Source organism: Papio anubis, chromosome 10 (genome assembly GCF_008728515.1).
Source record: "Papio anubis isolate 15944 chromosome 10, Panubis1.0, whole genome shotgun sequence".
In the NCBI taxonomy this organism is placed as follows: Eukaryota; Metazoa; Chordata; class Mammalia; order Primates; family Cercopithecidae; genus Papio; species Papio anubis.
The window spans coordinates 74,878,906-74,892,722 of record NC_044985.1 but is presented as its reverse complement, the minus strand read 5'-3'; the positions used below and the strand labels follow the sequence as shown (position 1 = coordinate 74,892,722).

The 13,817-nt window shown below is 38.6% G+C and overlaps 1 protein-coding gene across 5 annotated transcripts in view; it reads left to right on the top strand.

Annotated features, from left to right (window-relative positions):
- Positions 1–4,265: 4,265 nt before the first annotated feature.
- STAT4 (signal transducer and activator of transcription 4) overlaps positions 4,266–13,817 on the top strand; it is a 123,368-nt gene continuing 113,816 nt past the window's right edge. The window contains exons 1-4 of one of the 5 annotated variants that reach the window (XM_009182643.4): positions 4,266–4,805; positions 5,111–5,178; positions 7,903–8,031; positions 9,368–9,512. In XM_009182643.4, coding sequence (XP_009180907.1) covers positions 7,904–8,031; positions 9,368–9,512 — 273 coding nt within the window. In that variant the 5' untranslated portion in view covers positions 4,266–4,805; positions 5,111–5,178; position 7,903. The other 4 variants (XM_003907744.3, XM_021924382.2, XM_021924384.1 and 1 more) reach the window with 4 other exon arrangements.

Sequence of the window (13,817 nt, the reverse complement as noted above, 5' to 3'; positions counted from 1 at the left end):
CCTCTATAGCTCTCTGAGCAAGTTATTGCTTTTCTCATAAGAGCAGATAAGAGTTTTAGTAATGCAGAATGGTTATGGGCATTGTTTCTAAGTCAGACAGTCCTGCGTTTGAATCCCAAATCGGTCCTTACCTCTGATTAGCCTCACTAAAGCTCACTAAACCTCTGTCCCCTTATCTGCCAATTGGAGATAATCTTGATATTTAATCCTGTGGAGTGCTGTGAGGATTAACTAAAACAATGCATGTGAAGTTCTTGGCACTATGTCTGGCATGGAGGTATATGAATATGATTTGTAAATTGCAACGCTTCTGAGATGGCAGTAGAGGGAGCAGAGTCATTGGGAACTGGACTTCAGAAAATTAACAAGATTGATATTAAGCCCTTTCACAAGACAATGTTCCTGTTCTGATAGAGCTAGAGCAACCTGCACACAGATGAGTTGATGAGATTTGCACCAGGCCATCTTATCCCAATAATCCTCGCTGTCCTACTCATGTGGCACTAACATATGCAACCAGGGAACCCAACACATCTTTCTGTGTGTGCATATTGTCTGTCCAACCTCCAACTCCAGCTCACCCCAGTTCCTCAGGACACTTAAGAGAGGAGAGGAGAAGTATGGTGATACCACAAAACTGAAACCAGCAAATGTTTATATTTTTTGTACAAAAATTGGGAGAAGGTGGAGCTGGTTTACTTCTCTTACAGCAGCAAGAGTGATATCCTCTCGCTTCCTCTCTCTGTTTCCCACAAAAGCAGCTCCACTGGGCAGAGTGGGAAAAGCACAGTCAGAACTGATTTTGAATCTACCCTGTCTTCTATTTACGACTGTCAACCTGCCTATCCCACCCGGCCTCTCTTTATCTCCATTTCCGCTCTGTACAGGAAGGTGGCAGAGAAGTTGGAGGGTTAACTTGGTGACTGCCAAAGTTACTCATAACTTGTTTATTATTCTATTATTAACAGCTATTGATTCACCATTTAACCTGATCCCATTTCTTATATTATATCTTTGACTCCTCCCAGCAATTTCAGGTGGGATATAATATCCCCACTTTTATAGACAGGGAGTTTTGGGGTTAGAGAAGTTAGATAACTTACACAACTTTGTACCGCTAGAAATTGACACACCAGAACTAGAATCTACTTTTCTGAAAGTCTTTAATCTGGGATTTTCTTCTTAGGATGATGCAGCAAAAAAATGAGATATAGGGCTTATCACCAGGGCAACTGGGTGGCTGTTTTAGAAAGGAGACAGAAATCTGTGGGGGCCTTTGAATTTGGAAAACCTTACAGGGGTTTCATTTTACCATTTGGTTTGTTCTTCATCTTACTTCGAATTTTTTTTTTCTTTTTTTTTTTTTGGTCTTTGTCTCTGAGGGACTGACGAGGCCAGGGCCAGTGTAGGGCCAAGAAACTGAGGACCTGCTTATTTAGTTTTGATCCTAAAAAAGAGAAAAAAATTGGACATAGAAGTGCCCTTTGTTAGATGTTTTGCTCCACTCATGAAATAGAGAAGGAACACAGAGGTTCAAGGCAGAAGCTTTAACCAAGAAAAAAGTGTGCATTTGGGCAGAGTCCCTCATCATGGACATCTCTGGCTAAACAAGCTACAGTTGGCAGCATATGGCAAAAAGAGCAACAGTTCTCTAAGTGTTAACATGGAGATCCCTGGGAGTGGCTCCCGAGATCTTTTTAGGGCATCTGTGAGTATTTTTATAATAATACTAATATGGTTTTGTCTTTTCACTCCTCTACTGACATTTGCACCAATGGTACCAGAGCAATGGTGGGTAAAACTGTTGGGGCCTTAGCACGAAGCAAGGAAGTGGTGCCAAATTATACTAGCAGTTGTATCTTTCACCACCATGCACTTACAATAAAAATTTTAAAATGCCAGTTTGACTTAAGAATGTTTTTGATGAAGCGGTAAAAATTATTAATTTTATTAAATCTCAGACCTTAAGTACATGTCTTTTTAATATTCTTTGTGATGAAATGGAAAAGGCACATATTAAAGCATGATGGTCATCTCAAGGAAAAGCACTTGCGTGATTGTTTGAGTTGCCAAGATGAGCCTGTCACTTCAAGAAACACAACTGGTAGTATCTGTTGCCAATAATAAAACTGAGCTTTCAAGCTCTCAAAAATTAGAATTTGGAGAGCTTGTATCCATCATCATAAGCTTGACTGCTTCCCAGTATTTAAACTACTTTACATGATGAGATCAACATTGATATTACATGAATTTCTGAATATTGTATGATGAAATGTGTCAGCATTTAGAAAATCTGCATACTTCAGTGGACTAATGTTTTTCAAATGACCAGTGTCTGACATTGCAAAATAATTTGTGGGTAATATTCAAAATATATACAACAAAATATTTGAATGTAACAGTATACATAAAGTATATTGATAAGGTTTCAGATTTCACAATGCAACTAGCCCTTCAGAAACTACCACTCGTTAAGTTTTGATGTGATATCAAAGAAGAATAATTATTTGAAAAGGTCATTATAATACTCCCCTTTTCCAACTACATAAATGTGTGAGTCCATACTTTCTTCAAATATGTCAACCAGAATAATACTTCGCAGCAGATTAAGTGCAGAAACAGATATGAGAATCCAGCTGTCTTCTCTCAAATCAGACATTAAAGAGATTTCTAAAATGCCACTCTTCTCATTAAGTTTTTCGTGCTGGAAGATATATTTGTTTTTCTTAAAACATGTTTAACACACAGTGGGTTTATTACTGTCATTTTAAAGGAATAAATTAAATGCAGATTTTCATTTTTTCTCAGATTTAAGTTTTAACACAGTAAATAAAAATTTCATCCCGAACAGTAATACACAAACATTCCTTGGGTTTGTCAACAATTTTTAAGGGAATAACGGTATCTTGAGAACAAACAGTTTAGGAACTGCTGTCGGAGCCCCAAGGTAAGGCCCTGAAAAGGAAGAAGAGAACAAACTCTCTGTTTTGTACAGCAGGCACTCAACAATTGAATATGATAATGATAAGGACATGTAAAACCAGTGTGACTAACACTATGAGGCAGGAAGTGAAAAGTGCTGAATAAGTGGTCTAAATGTGCACTGTCCAACATGGCAGCCACTAGCCACATGTGGCTTGGAATGTGGCTAGTCCTAACTGACATGCCCTGTAAGAGCTAAATACACACCAGACTTCAGAGATTGAGTATGAAATAAAGAATGCAAAGTATCTTATTAATAATTTTTTATATTGATTATATGCCAAAATGTTAAGATTCTTGTATATACCGGGTTATTTACAATATTAAAATTAATTTTACCTGTGCTTTTTTCCTTTTTAATGTGGCTATGAGAAAATTTGCAATTACATATGTGGCTTGCATTTTATTTCTCTTGGAGAGCGCTGGTTTGGACAGGAAGTATGACAAGAATTTGGAGCAGGGAAACATTGCTGTGGGTTCAGGTCATCGGGAAGTCTTCACTGAGAAGATAGGATTTTACTAAGTAGGTAGGCTCAGGAAGGAATATCCAGTTGAAGAAAGCATCGGTAGTGAAAAATGAGGTTAATCTTGGTAGCTGAGGTGACTGTTTTGGGTCACATCGTGGGCTCTTATAGGAGAGAAAAGTTTCCTGGATAGGTCGGGACCAAACTGTACAAAACTTAAAGTGCCAAGAATTTGGATTTTTTTCCTATAGGCAGTGACAGCTTCCCCCGAAGAAAATCAGACTTTGCTTAGTAGCTTATGGACTAGCCTGAAATTGGCACTTTCTCATGTAGGGTTACAGCAGCATAAACTCCTGGAAACTGCCCACTGAACAAGCAGTGGGGACCAGGCCTACTTAACCAGGAAATTTAGAGTGATATGGAAAGTGTGACTTTGGGTTGATTGACCTGTTTGGGGGTGGGTTGTAAGTTTCAGCACATGATAATAATGTCACCTGGGAGAGAAGAATCCAGAGAGTGTACCTGTGTGATACCGGTCAGGGGAGAGGGAGGCAGGCATTTTACCTTGGTATATTGCTCTAAGCATGTGTATAATCAAATTGAGTGACACTTCCTACCTTTCTTTCAGTCTGTCTGTCTTTATTTTTGCCTTTATTTTACTAATTTTACTTTTTTAAACATTTTTATTGATTTTTAATACACAGTGGGGTTTTACTGTGTTGCCTGGGCTGGTCTCAAACTCCTGGGCTCAAGGAGTCCTCCCACCTCAGCCTCCCAAAGTGCCAGGATTACAGGTGTGAGCCACCACGCCTGGACTTGTCTTTATTTTATTGAACATTTATAGGGCCCCTACTGTGAATCAAGGAGTTAAGAACTAACTACAAGGAGATGAAATTAAAAGACCACTGAGGTGAAGGGAAACACCTGGGCTCTTATCAGGCTCCATGGCTAACTTATTGAGTCATCTTGGTCATCTCACTGGGTCTCTTCAGATATGAAAGAGGATTTAGCATTAGATGGGACGAAGACTTCCTCCAACTCTGTGATTCTAGAACAGGCTGATGTCACAAAGGGAGAAGAACGCACCGTAACAACCAGGGACAAGGCCACTCAGGGAGAGTAGGAGGAGGCTAGGCCAGGAAGGGCAGGCACTGGTCGCCTACCCAGGAGTTGGCCCAAACCTCTGGGTCAGGTCACCCTTCTCAGAGTGGGCGGGCCCCGCTGGAATTGGAGACCGGTAAGGTCTACGAGTTTGGTGTTTTAATCCTGGCTACCCACCCCTTCCAGCCCAGGGGTGGCTCCCCAGGCTGAGTGGAGTCTTATACTAGGGAGAGAGGAAGCTGAAGAACTGAGTTCCAGGTAAGTAACTTTGCAGCGGATCTCGGATTGTCTAAGGAAACCACTGAAGAAAATGTGCACCCCGCCCCTCCCCTTTCTCCTGGCACTCCTGAACCACCTGCGGGAGCGGTTGGGAAGGATAAGAGGGAAGAGGACGCCCGATGAAGGGGCTCCAGTTTCTGCGTGTTAGCATTTCTAGAATAAAGTGGGTGGGAACCGACCCAAGTAAAGTCCCAGAGACTCGAACACTGACGCACAGGAAAGCCTCAAGTGGGAGGAGAAATGCAAATCCCCTACTGACGATGGCGTCAGCGGCTTTCTCCTAGGGACTGTGAGGGGCGCTTCTGACTTTGGACTTGAGCACCGCCTGGGACCTGTGCTGAGAGAGCGCTAGGTAAGTGGCCAGACCACACCTTCTCGCTGCCTCTCGCGAGGAGGACACGCTTATTAGGCAGGATGCTCTGAAGCTTTGCTTTCCCTTGGCGTTTTGACTGTTGCTTCATTTTAACCTGCCTGAGGAGGGTTATTATAGAAGGAAGCGCCCGACTCCACGACCCACAGACGCGCCCTGGCACGGGCTCTCCGCGGAAACCGCCCCGCAGGCCCGCGCCACTGTGCCCGGGCGAATCTCCCAGCCGGGGCCGAGGAGCTGCGGCGGCTGCGGAGGTGTGTCCTCGCGGAGGCTGAAAGTGAGCCCCTCTTCACTTTCTAGCTAGCTTCTCTAGAGCTGTAATGTCTGCCTTTAGATTAGCTACCTGGGTTTCAGAAAAAAAGCTCGCAGCTACGGCAGCCGGTGACTGTGGTTTTGATGGGCGCGAGTGACATTTTAGGGCAGGTCATCTCCTTTTGCAAGCTACAGGCCACAGAGCCAAAGCGGCACCACCAGCTCACAGACAGTGGGAGAAAATGCCCCGTTAGCGGGTTCTTCTAGGAACTGCATGCAAAAAGAACAGACAGGCACTCAGTTTTCAGAAGCAACGTACACAATTTTCACGAGAAAGTAGTCCCTAGACAGTGAAAGCAAAGAAACCTGCTGAAGGATGCCTAAAGGCGTTCCCAGAGGCTGCAGTAGAAAATGTCCTAGGACTATGTATTCCTTCTTCTTCCTTTTTTCAGCTTTGAATTCAGCTCTCCAAAAGACTCAGATCTTAGTAGTGATTTTTTTCGGTGTTTATTTTTATTTTTAAAAAATTTCCTTTTATTTTTATTTGATACACAATTGTAAATATTTGTGGAATATAGAGTGATATTTCCATAAATATAAACAATGTGTTATGATCAAAGGATAATCAGCATATCCATCACCTCAAACATTTATCATTACTTTGTGTTGTGAACATTCAAAGTCCTCTTAGCTTTTTGAAAATATACACTAAGTTACTGTTAACCATATTCATCCTAGTGTTACAGCACTAGAACTTATTCCTCTCATCTACGTGTAAGTTTTAGTTAGAAAATACGTTTTCATCCAAATCATAGCAGGGGTTTAACAATAGTATGATGAAAAATTGTAATGCTATTTTCAACTCCTGTTCTCTGTTGTCATTAAAATACATTGATAGATAGGACAATGTTGATAGTAGCATGGGAACAAATGTTCCAATTTTGTGTGGAATATATATCTCTCTCTCCAATATTTGGAAAGACAAATGGTTCAGGCTCAGGAAACTTCAGATTGCCCCTTAGAAGCCTCACACATTAGGCAGGCGTCATTTCGCCTATTTGATCTTCAAGTTTTTCCTTTTTAAAGTTGACATACTACTTATATCCACCTACTCTATTCATAGCAATGTCAGGAGTGCCACTCGTTCTTCATTTAGCAAGCATTGATTGAGCATTTACAATATGCTAGAATTGTAAAGTGTAAAGGTTTTCATAAATATAAAGTGATATACAAATAAAACATTACTTCTTTTCCCACTTGCTTTCTCTTTAGCAAAACATTGGCAACATGTTTTTCTATAAATTTTAAGTCATTTACCAGGAGCTCGGGGAAAAGGTGCTCAAAATGACTCCATTTGAAACCTGAAGAATATGTATATGAAATATATGAAGTTACCCTGGTGTTCTATAGGCAAAAGGAAACCTTAGCCTATCTATGAAATGTGTTGAAATGTTATGGCAATTAATCACGTAAGAGGGGGTTTGGTGTTTTTATTTGACTTAGAATTGCTGACAAAACAATAAAAAAATTGACTTTGGAAAACACGAAATGCTGTAATTTCAAGCAGGCAGCGTCATACTAATTTTCCTAAGTTAGGAAATACTTCTACAGCTTCTAAATTGGCCAGAGTGGGGTTACAAGGGGGAAATGCGTACCTTTGTTTTATGACGGCTGCCAAATAGGTATCAAGTGTGGTTTCTTACTCCTTAAGTAATTTGAGGGTTTAACCACTATCAGATGTTTCTCAGAGACAAAAAGACTACATCCTTTAAGAGCTTTGCCCACCCATAGTGGATCCTCACAGAGAGAAATAAAACACATTCACTGGTTCAGAAATATTTTTAATTTAAAAAACTGGAGGCCACGAAAATGCATACATAAAATTCTTCATGAAGCTAAGACATAATTGGACTAGAAGTCAGGAACATAAAGCTGACTCTAGAAGCCAGACAAATCTGAAATAAAGAAAACAGAAATTTGGCAATTTCGTATAAAAGAAGCCTTTTGGGGGGTTGTTCCTCACATATGAAGTATTAGAGTGTTTTAGGAGGTGTAGTAAATGTCAAATACATTTCCCTTCAAGTTGCTCCAAGTCTAAGTGTAGAGGGGACAAGAGATAGGGAAAGAGCTTGTTGGTAATATACATTCACGTAGATAGCTGTGGGCAGGATGTGGGCTGTTTGGGGGAGCAGGAGCGGGAGTGAAAGCTTCCTGGAGCAGGTGGAACAGGAGTTCATTTTAGAGCAAGGAAGGCTGTACTTTAGGGGCACAGAAAGAAGGCTTCTCCCTTCATTAGGGTTGAATTATGAAAAACAAAAAACTTAGTGAAATTTTTATATCCTTGGATATATTGGAATTCAGTCATAACATTGACTAATTCTAAGGAAAAAAGAAAATATGTACTAGGGCCATGAACAATATTTTAAAACTCTAATTCTACCCCTTCTTTTATAGCATGTCTCAGTGGAATCAAGTCCAACAGTTAGAAATCAAGTTTTTGGAGCAGGTGGATCAATTCTATGATGACAACTTTCCCATGGAAATTCGGCATCTGTTGGCCCAGTGGATTGAAAATCAAGACTGGTAGGATCAAACATACTTTCCCTAGAAGTTGATGCACAAATGCTTGATGCTCTATCCCTGTGAATTTATTTTATGGTCCACTTTTGACTCAGTAGATGCATTCTTTTCAGATAAAGAACTTTCTCAAGAATTTGAAAAGCCTTCCCAAAGAAAGGGAATCATTGTCCTTTCTGGTTCCATTCATTGTAAATGAAAACTTAATGGTTCTAGTGCTTTGTTTCTCTGTAAACAAAAACCCAAATGATTTTTCATGTATTAAAGAACGAAGCAAATCAATTGATTGTCAGTTCTGTGTCACAGACTGAATGTAAATCAGTATTTTTTCTCAGTAAGATTTATATTCTTCAAAGCTCTATTCACCTTATACCATTTAATTTTTTTTTTCATTTGGCCGTCTTTTTTATTGTGGTAAAATACACATGACATAAAATTTACCATTGTTCTTGGTGTACTGTTCAGTGGCATTACGTATGTTCACATTATTATGCAACCATCACCACCATCCATCTGCAGAACTTTTTCATCTTTCCAAACTGAAAGTCTGTAATCTTTGAACAGTAATTCCCTAGTCCTCCACCCCCAACCCCTGACAATCACCATTCTATTTTATGTCTCTGTGAATTTGACTACTCTAGGTACTTTATATAATTGGAATCACACAATATTTGTCCTTTTGTAACTGAATTATTTTGCTTAGTGTAATGTTTTCAAAATTCATTCGTGTTTAACAGGTTTCATATCAGAATTTTCTTCCTTTTTGAAGCTCAATAATATTCCATTGTTTGTATGTATCACATTGTGTTTTATAAATTTATCTGTCAATGGACATTTGGGTTGTTTAAACCTTTTGGCTATTGCTAATAACTCTGCTAGGAATATTGGTATGCAAATATCTGTTTGAGTCCCTGCTTTTAATTCTTTTGGGTATATACCCAGATGTGGAATTGCTGGATCATATGGCAATTTTATGTTTAATATTTTGGGTAACTGCCATACAGTTTTCCACAGTGATTGACCATTCTACCTTCCCACCAGCATTGCACAATTTCTCTGTATCCTCACCAACACTTATTTTCTGTTTTTTTTTTTTTTTTTTTTTTTTTTTTATAATAGCCACCCTAATGGGTATGAAGAGGTATCTTACTCTGATTTTGACTTGAAATTCCCTAATGATTAGTGATGTTGAGCATCTCTTCATGTTTACAATTCAATTTTTAAAAACTTCTAAATGCTTATCACCGTGTAATAGGTTTATTGCTTTAAAATTAGTATGGTAAAAAAGTAGACATTTTACCAAGTTGTTTTCTGTTGTGTAATAATCCTTTATTTTTTTTAGGGAGGCAGCTTCTAACAATGAAACCATGGCAACGATTCTTCTTCAAAACTTGTTAATACAACTAGATGAACAGTTAGGTCGTGTTTCCAAAGAGAAAAACCTACTCTTGATACACAATCTAAAAAGAATTCGGAAAGTCCTTCAGGTGAGAATGCATTCTACTTTTCCAAAATATTTGGATATATGAGTCTTAAATTCAGTTAAAAAATTAAATATGTACCCTTATATTATTTTCAAATGAAATTCAGGGGAAAAAATTGAGTTATCTTACCACTTACAAATTTTGTGCTCAATTTTATTACCCAATATTTTTTCATGAAATGTTGAAAGTAAAATACACTAAAAATGTAGTGTATAAAATACATTACAAATGTGTTGCATGTGGGACTTGCATGTATCTTGTTTACTAGCTATGATCCAGTTCAACAGTACAGTTTCATGGCTCTCCAGCAGCCCTCCCCTGCCTTTGTCTCCTATGTAACAAGTTAGAGTTAGTATTGTTCTCATTCCTAAATGGGAGCATCATGAGTGAATGTATCCTTCCAGATTTGGTTCAGATCTCACTCTCCTTTAAAAGTGTTCTTTGGTACTCTCTGGTTCACCCAGGCAGAGCCCATCTGTGTGTGTTTCCTCAGCACCAGAACACATCAGTACTGTGGCATTTAGTATATTCGATATTATTGCTATTCCTATGTGTTCAATGTCTCCCCATATCATGAGTTCCTTGAGGCAAGGACTTTAGTGTTCAACTTTGAATTTCCAGCACCCAGCGTAAGTCTGGACTTGTGGTAGATAAGCAATGTTTACTGATTAAGGGGTGGGTAAATGAAGTAAGTGAATCAGGGATCTAAAGAATTAAAAGCAGGCTAATATGGAGCTACACCCAGGAGTGCTAATGTAATAAACCCTGACCATGGACTGCTATAATATTTACTGAGTGCCTATACAACATATTAGATAACAGAAAAAGTGCTTTGTGCCATTTTTCATGGAGATATTTTTAGAATCCAAAACCTACAATTAACACATTTTTAGAACATTTTAGCTAGACTATAACAGAAATGTTCTTGGCATCACATTTGTGAGAGGGACAAATATATTGATTTTCCTATTGTTGTCTGGATTGCACTGAGCTATCTTTGCCCCTGTAATCCCCTACAAATCTGCAAGACTCTTGACAAGAAACAGGACAATAGCATATTGCTGACAAAACAGGATTTTTGGCAGCATACAGAAATCTGTCTTTTATGGAGACAAGTCATTTAACAGTGGCCTCATTAGCTTAGTGCTTTAATCTGTAAACCTAAAATGGGGATTGGCATGCCATGGCCCACAAGTCAAAAGGCCACTGCCCATTTTCATATGGCCCATGACTAAGGATGGTTTTTATATTTTTAAGTGATTGGAAAAGAATAAAAATAAAATAAATCATACAATTTAAAATAATATTTCTGACACATGAAAATTATATGAAATTCAAATTCCTGGTTTTTATTGAAACACAGCCACACTCATTGGTTGACATATTGTTTATGGCTGCTCTTACACTACAATGGCAGAAGTTGTGATAGAGACAGCATGGCCTACACAGCCTAAAATAAAAATATGTGTGCGTATTATACATGTCTATGTGTGTATACATATATGCCTCATATTTACGTGTGATATATATGTATATCATATTTATCTGACCATTTATAGGGAAGTTTGCTAACTCTTAGCCTATTAGTAAAGTGTCTTTAGGTCACTTTGCTAGATAAGCACAGATGGGGAAAATATTAATAGATGATATATGGTCCTTGGAACCAAGAAGATCTGGGTTAAAAATCTGACCCTCAAATGTGGCTTTAAGGAAATCACTTTAATCTTCTGACCTGTATCTTTTAATATAAATAAAGATGATTATTATTTAGCTTTTGGAATTGTGAGGAAGGCTGGCGCTTTTCTTCTGGCAAGAAGTACGCATTCAATAAATGATTCTTCTTGTTGTTGGTAGAGAAAATAACAGGATTTCCTTAATGTAAATCAGGGGTAAGTAAACAGCCCATCTTTTGTGCGGTGTGGGAGGATAAGATTGTGAGGGAAGCTTCACTTCTGGCCGGTTGTATCAGACGAACCTTGTTAAACCATCACTTCTATCTCATTACGCCACTGCTCAAATACCTGCAGTTACCCCCAGTCACGCTTCAGCTCAAGCACAAACTCATCTGCGTGTGTCATTGGCCCTCTAGCATCTTTCCTCTTTAGACCTTTCCCAGCAATCTTCCTTGAGCTCCTCCACATCCCTACCTCAGAAAAATAGATCTACTACTTGTTCCTGAACACATCCCACACACTCTTGAATGACTCAGCCTTGTCCATGATGGTCCCATGGCCAGGAATGCTCTTCCATCCCTCTTCCACCAGTCTAATTACCATCCATCCCTAAAGAATCTATGTAGGTCCCAGTGCAACAAGAAAACCTTCACCACATGCTTTAGTCTGTGTTCTCATGCTCCAACCCTCCAGCGACAACTACAAGGTAAGCAGCATCTCCTTGTGTCCCTTTCATCTGTGTTGCACATGTGTCTAACGGGGTCACAAGGTCCTTAAGGGTAAAAGCCTGATCTCCTTTTGTGACCCCCCTCCCTCACCCTCAGTACTCAATATGGTTCTAGTGCACACTAGGAATTCAAAACACAGTTTGGTGAATTAAGATATTTGAGTTGAAAAAAATGCTTGCCCTTTCTTGTGCTTCCATATATATCGATTTATAAATTGTGCTTATTGGGTATTTGTATTAACAACACAGTAGAAACTAGTAGTAAAAATCATTGTCAGCTATGGTTTTACACCTAAACAAACTTGCATTTTTTGCTTCTTTTTAAGCTACTATACTTCTATTAAGTTGTGTATGTTTTTTGGGGGGAGGGGTGTTATGATGAGTCTTTTTTAAAAAATAAGATCCTCTCTTCCCTTCAAAAAAGAAAAAAAAATCCCCATCAAATGACTGTTGACACTATGCTTATCTGGTTTAAATATTTTCATCCTCTGGAAGTTTAAATACAAACTATCTTGACAATTACAGCAAAAAGGAGTAAATAGTATGATACCTGGGGAACTAAGGAATGTATAAGGTAGATTTATTTTGGTTCTTTGTGGAACAGCTGAGATCTCTAGTTTCAGTATTTTATTATTTATATTAAACCTCCTTCCAATAACAATTTGGAATGGCTTATTATAAAGGACAAAACAAAACCACTTTCCCGAGGGTAAATTCAGGAAGCTCCAAGGTGGAAGTAATAAACACCATCACTCAACTGGCCTTGGCCTATTTAAGGGGAGGCAGACTCACACCCAGGAGCAAGGGTTACTTGAATCCTGGCCCTGCCACTTGCAATGTGGCCCTGAGTAAGATATTCACACACTCTGGCATCAATTTCCTCAGCAGTATAAGGGGCAATTACACTGGTACTTTCCTCACAGAAATGTTAGGAGTATGGAGAAAATTGATTCTAAAACATGCAGCAAGGACCGTAGTCTTTTGCTAAAGGTTTGCTAAAAATAAATACCTGCCCCAGATAATGCAAGAATGTTTTGCTTTAAAAAAATTAACGGACCTTAAACAAATTAATGTAGTTTATTTTTAAGAGTAGTTTTAGGTTTACAGAAAAATTGAGCAGAAAGTGAAGTTCTCATATACTTCCAAGCTCCACATCCCAGTTTCCCCTATTATCCATGTTTTGCATTGGTAATATACATTTGTGACAGTTGAAGAACTAATATTGATACATTATTATTAACTTACTTTTCAGGACTACATTAGGATTCACTCCTTGTGTTGTATAATTTTGTGGGTTTTGACAATGCATAATATCATGTATCTACCATTACAATATCATGCTAGAGAATTTCATGGCCCCTGAAAATCTCCTGTCCTCCACAATATTCATTATTCCCTCCCTTCCCATGGAACCCCCGAACACTACCGATCTTTTTATTCTCTAGATTTTTCTCCCATGTGATAATTCTTTTTTTACTGATATACATATTTATGGGGTACATGAAATATTTTATTCCATGCATAGAATGTGTAATGATTAAGTCAGGGTATTTGGAGTATCCATCATATTTAGAATTTATCATTTTTATGTTGGAAACATTTCAAGTCCATTCTTCTAGCTATTCTGAAATATACATTACATTATTGTTAACTATATTAACCCTGCTATAGAATGTTAGAACTTAATCCTTCTATTTAACTGTATGTTTGTACCCATTAACCAGGCTTTTTTCATTTCCCTCCATCCACCCACCCTTCCCAGCCTCTGGTATGTATATTCTACTCTTTACTTCTATGAGATCCACTTCTTTAGCTCCCACATATGAGTGAGAACATGCAATATTTGTCTTTCTGTGCCTGGCTTATTTTATTTAACATAATGACATCTGGTACGATCCGTGTTGCTGC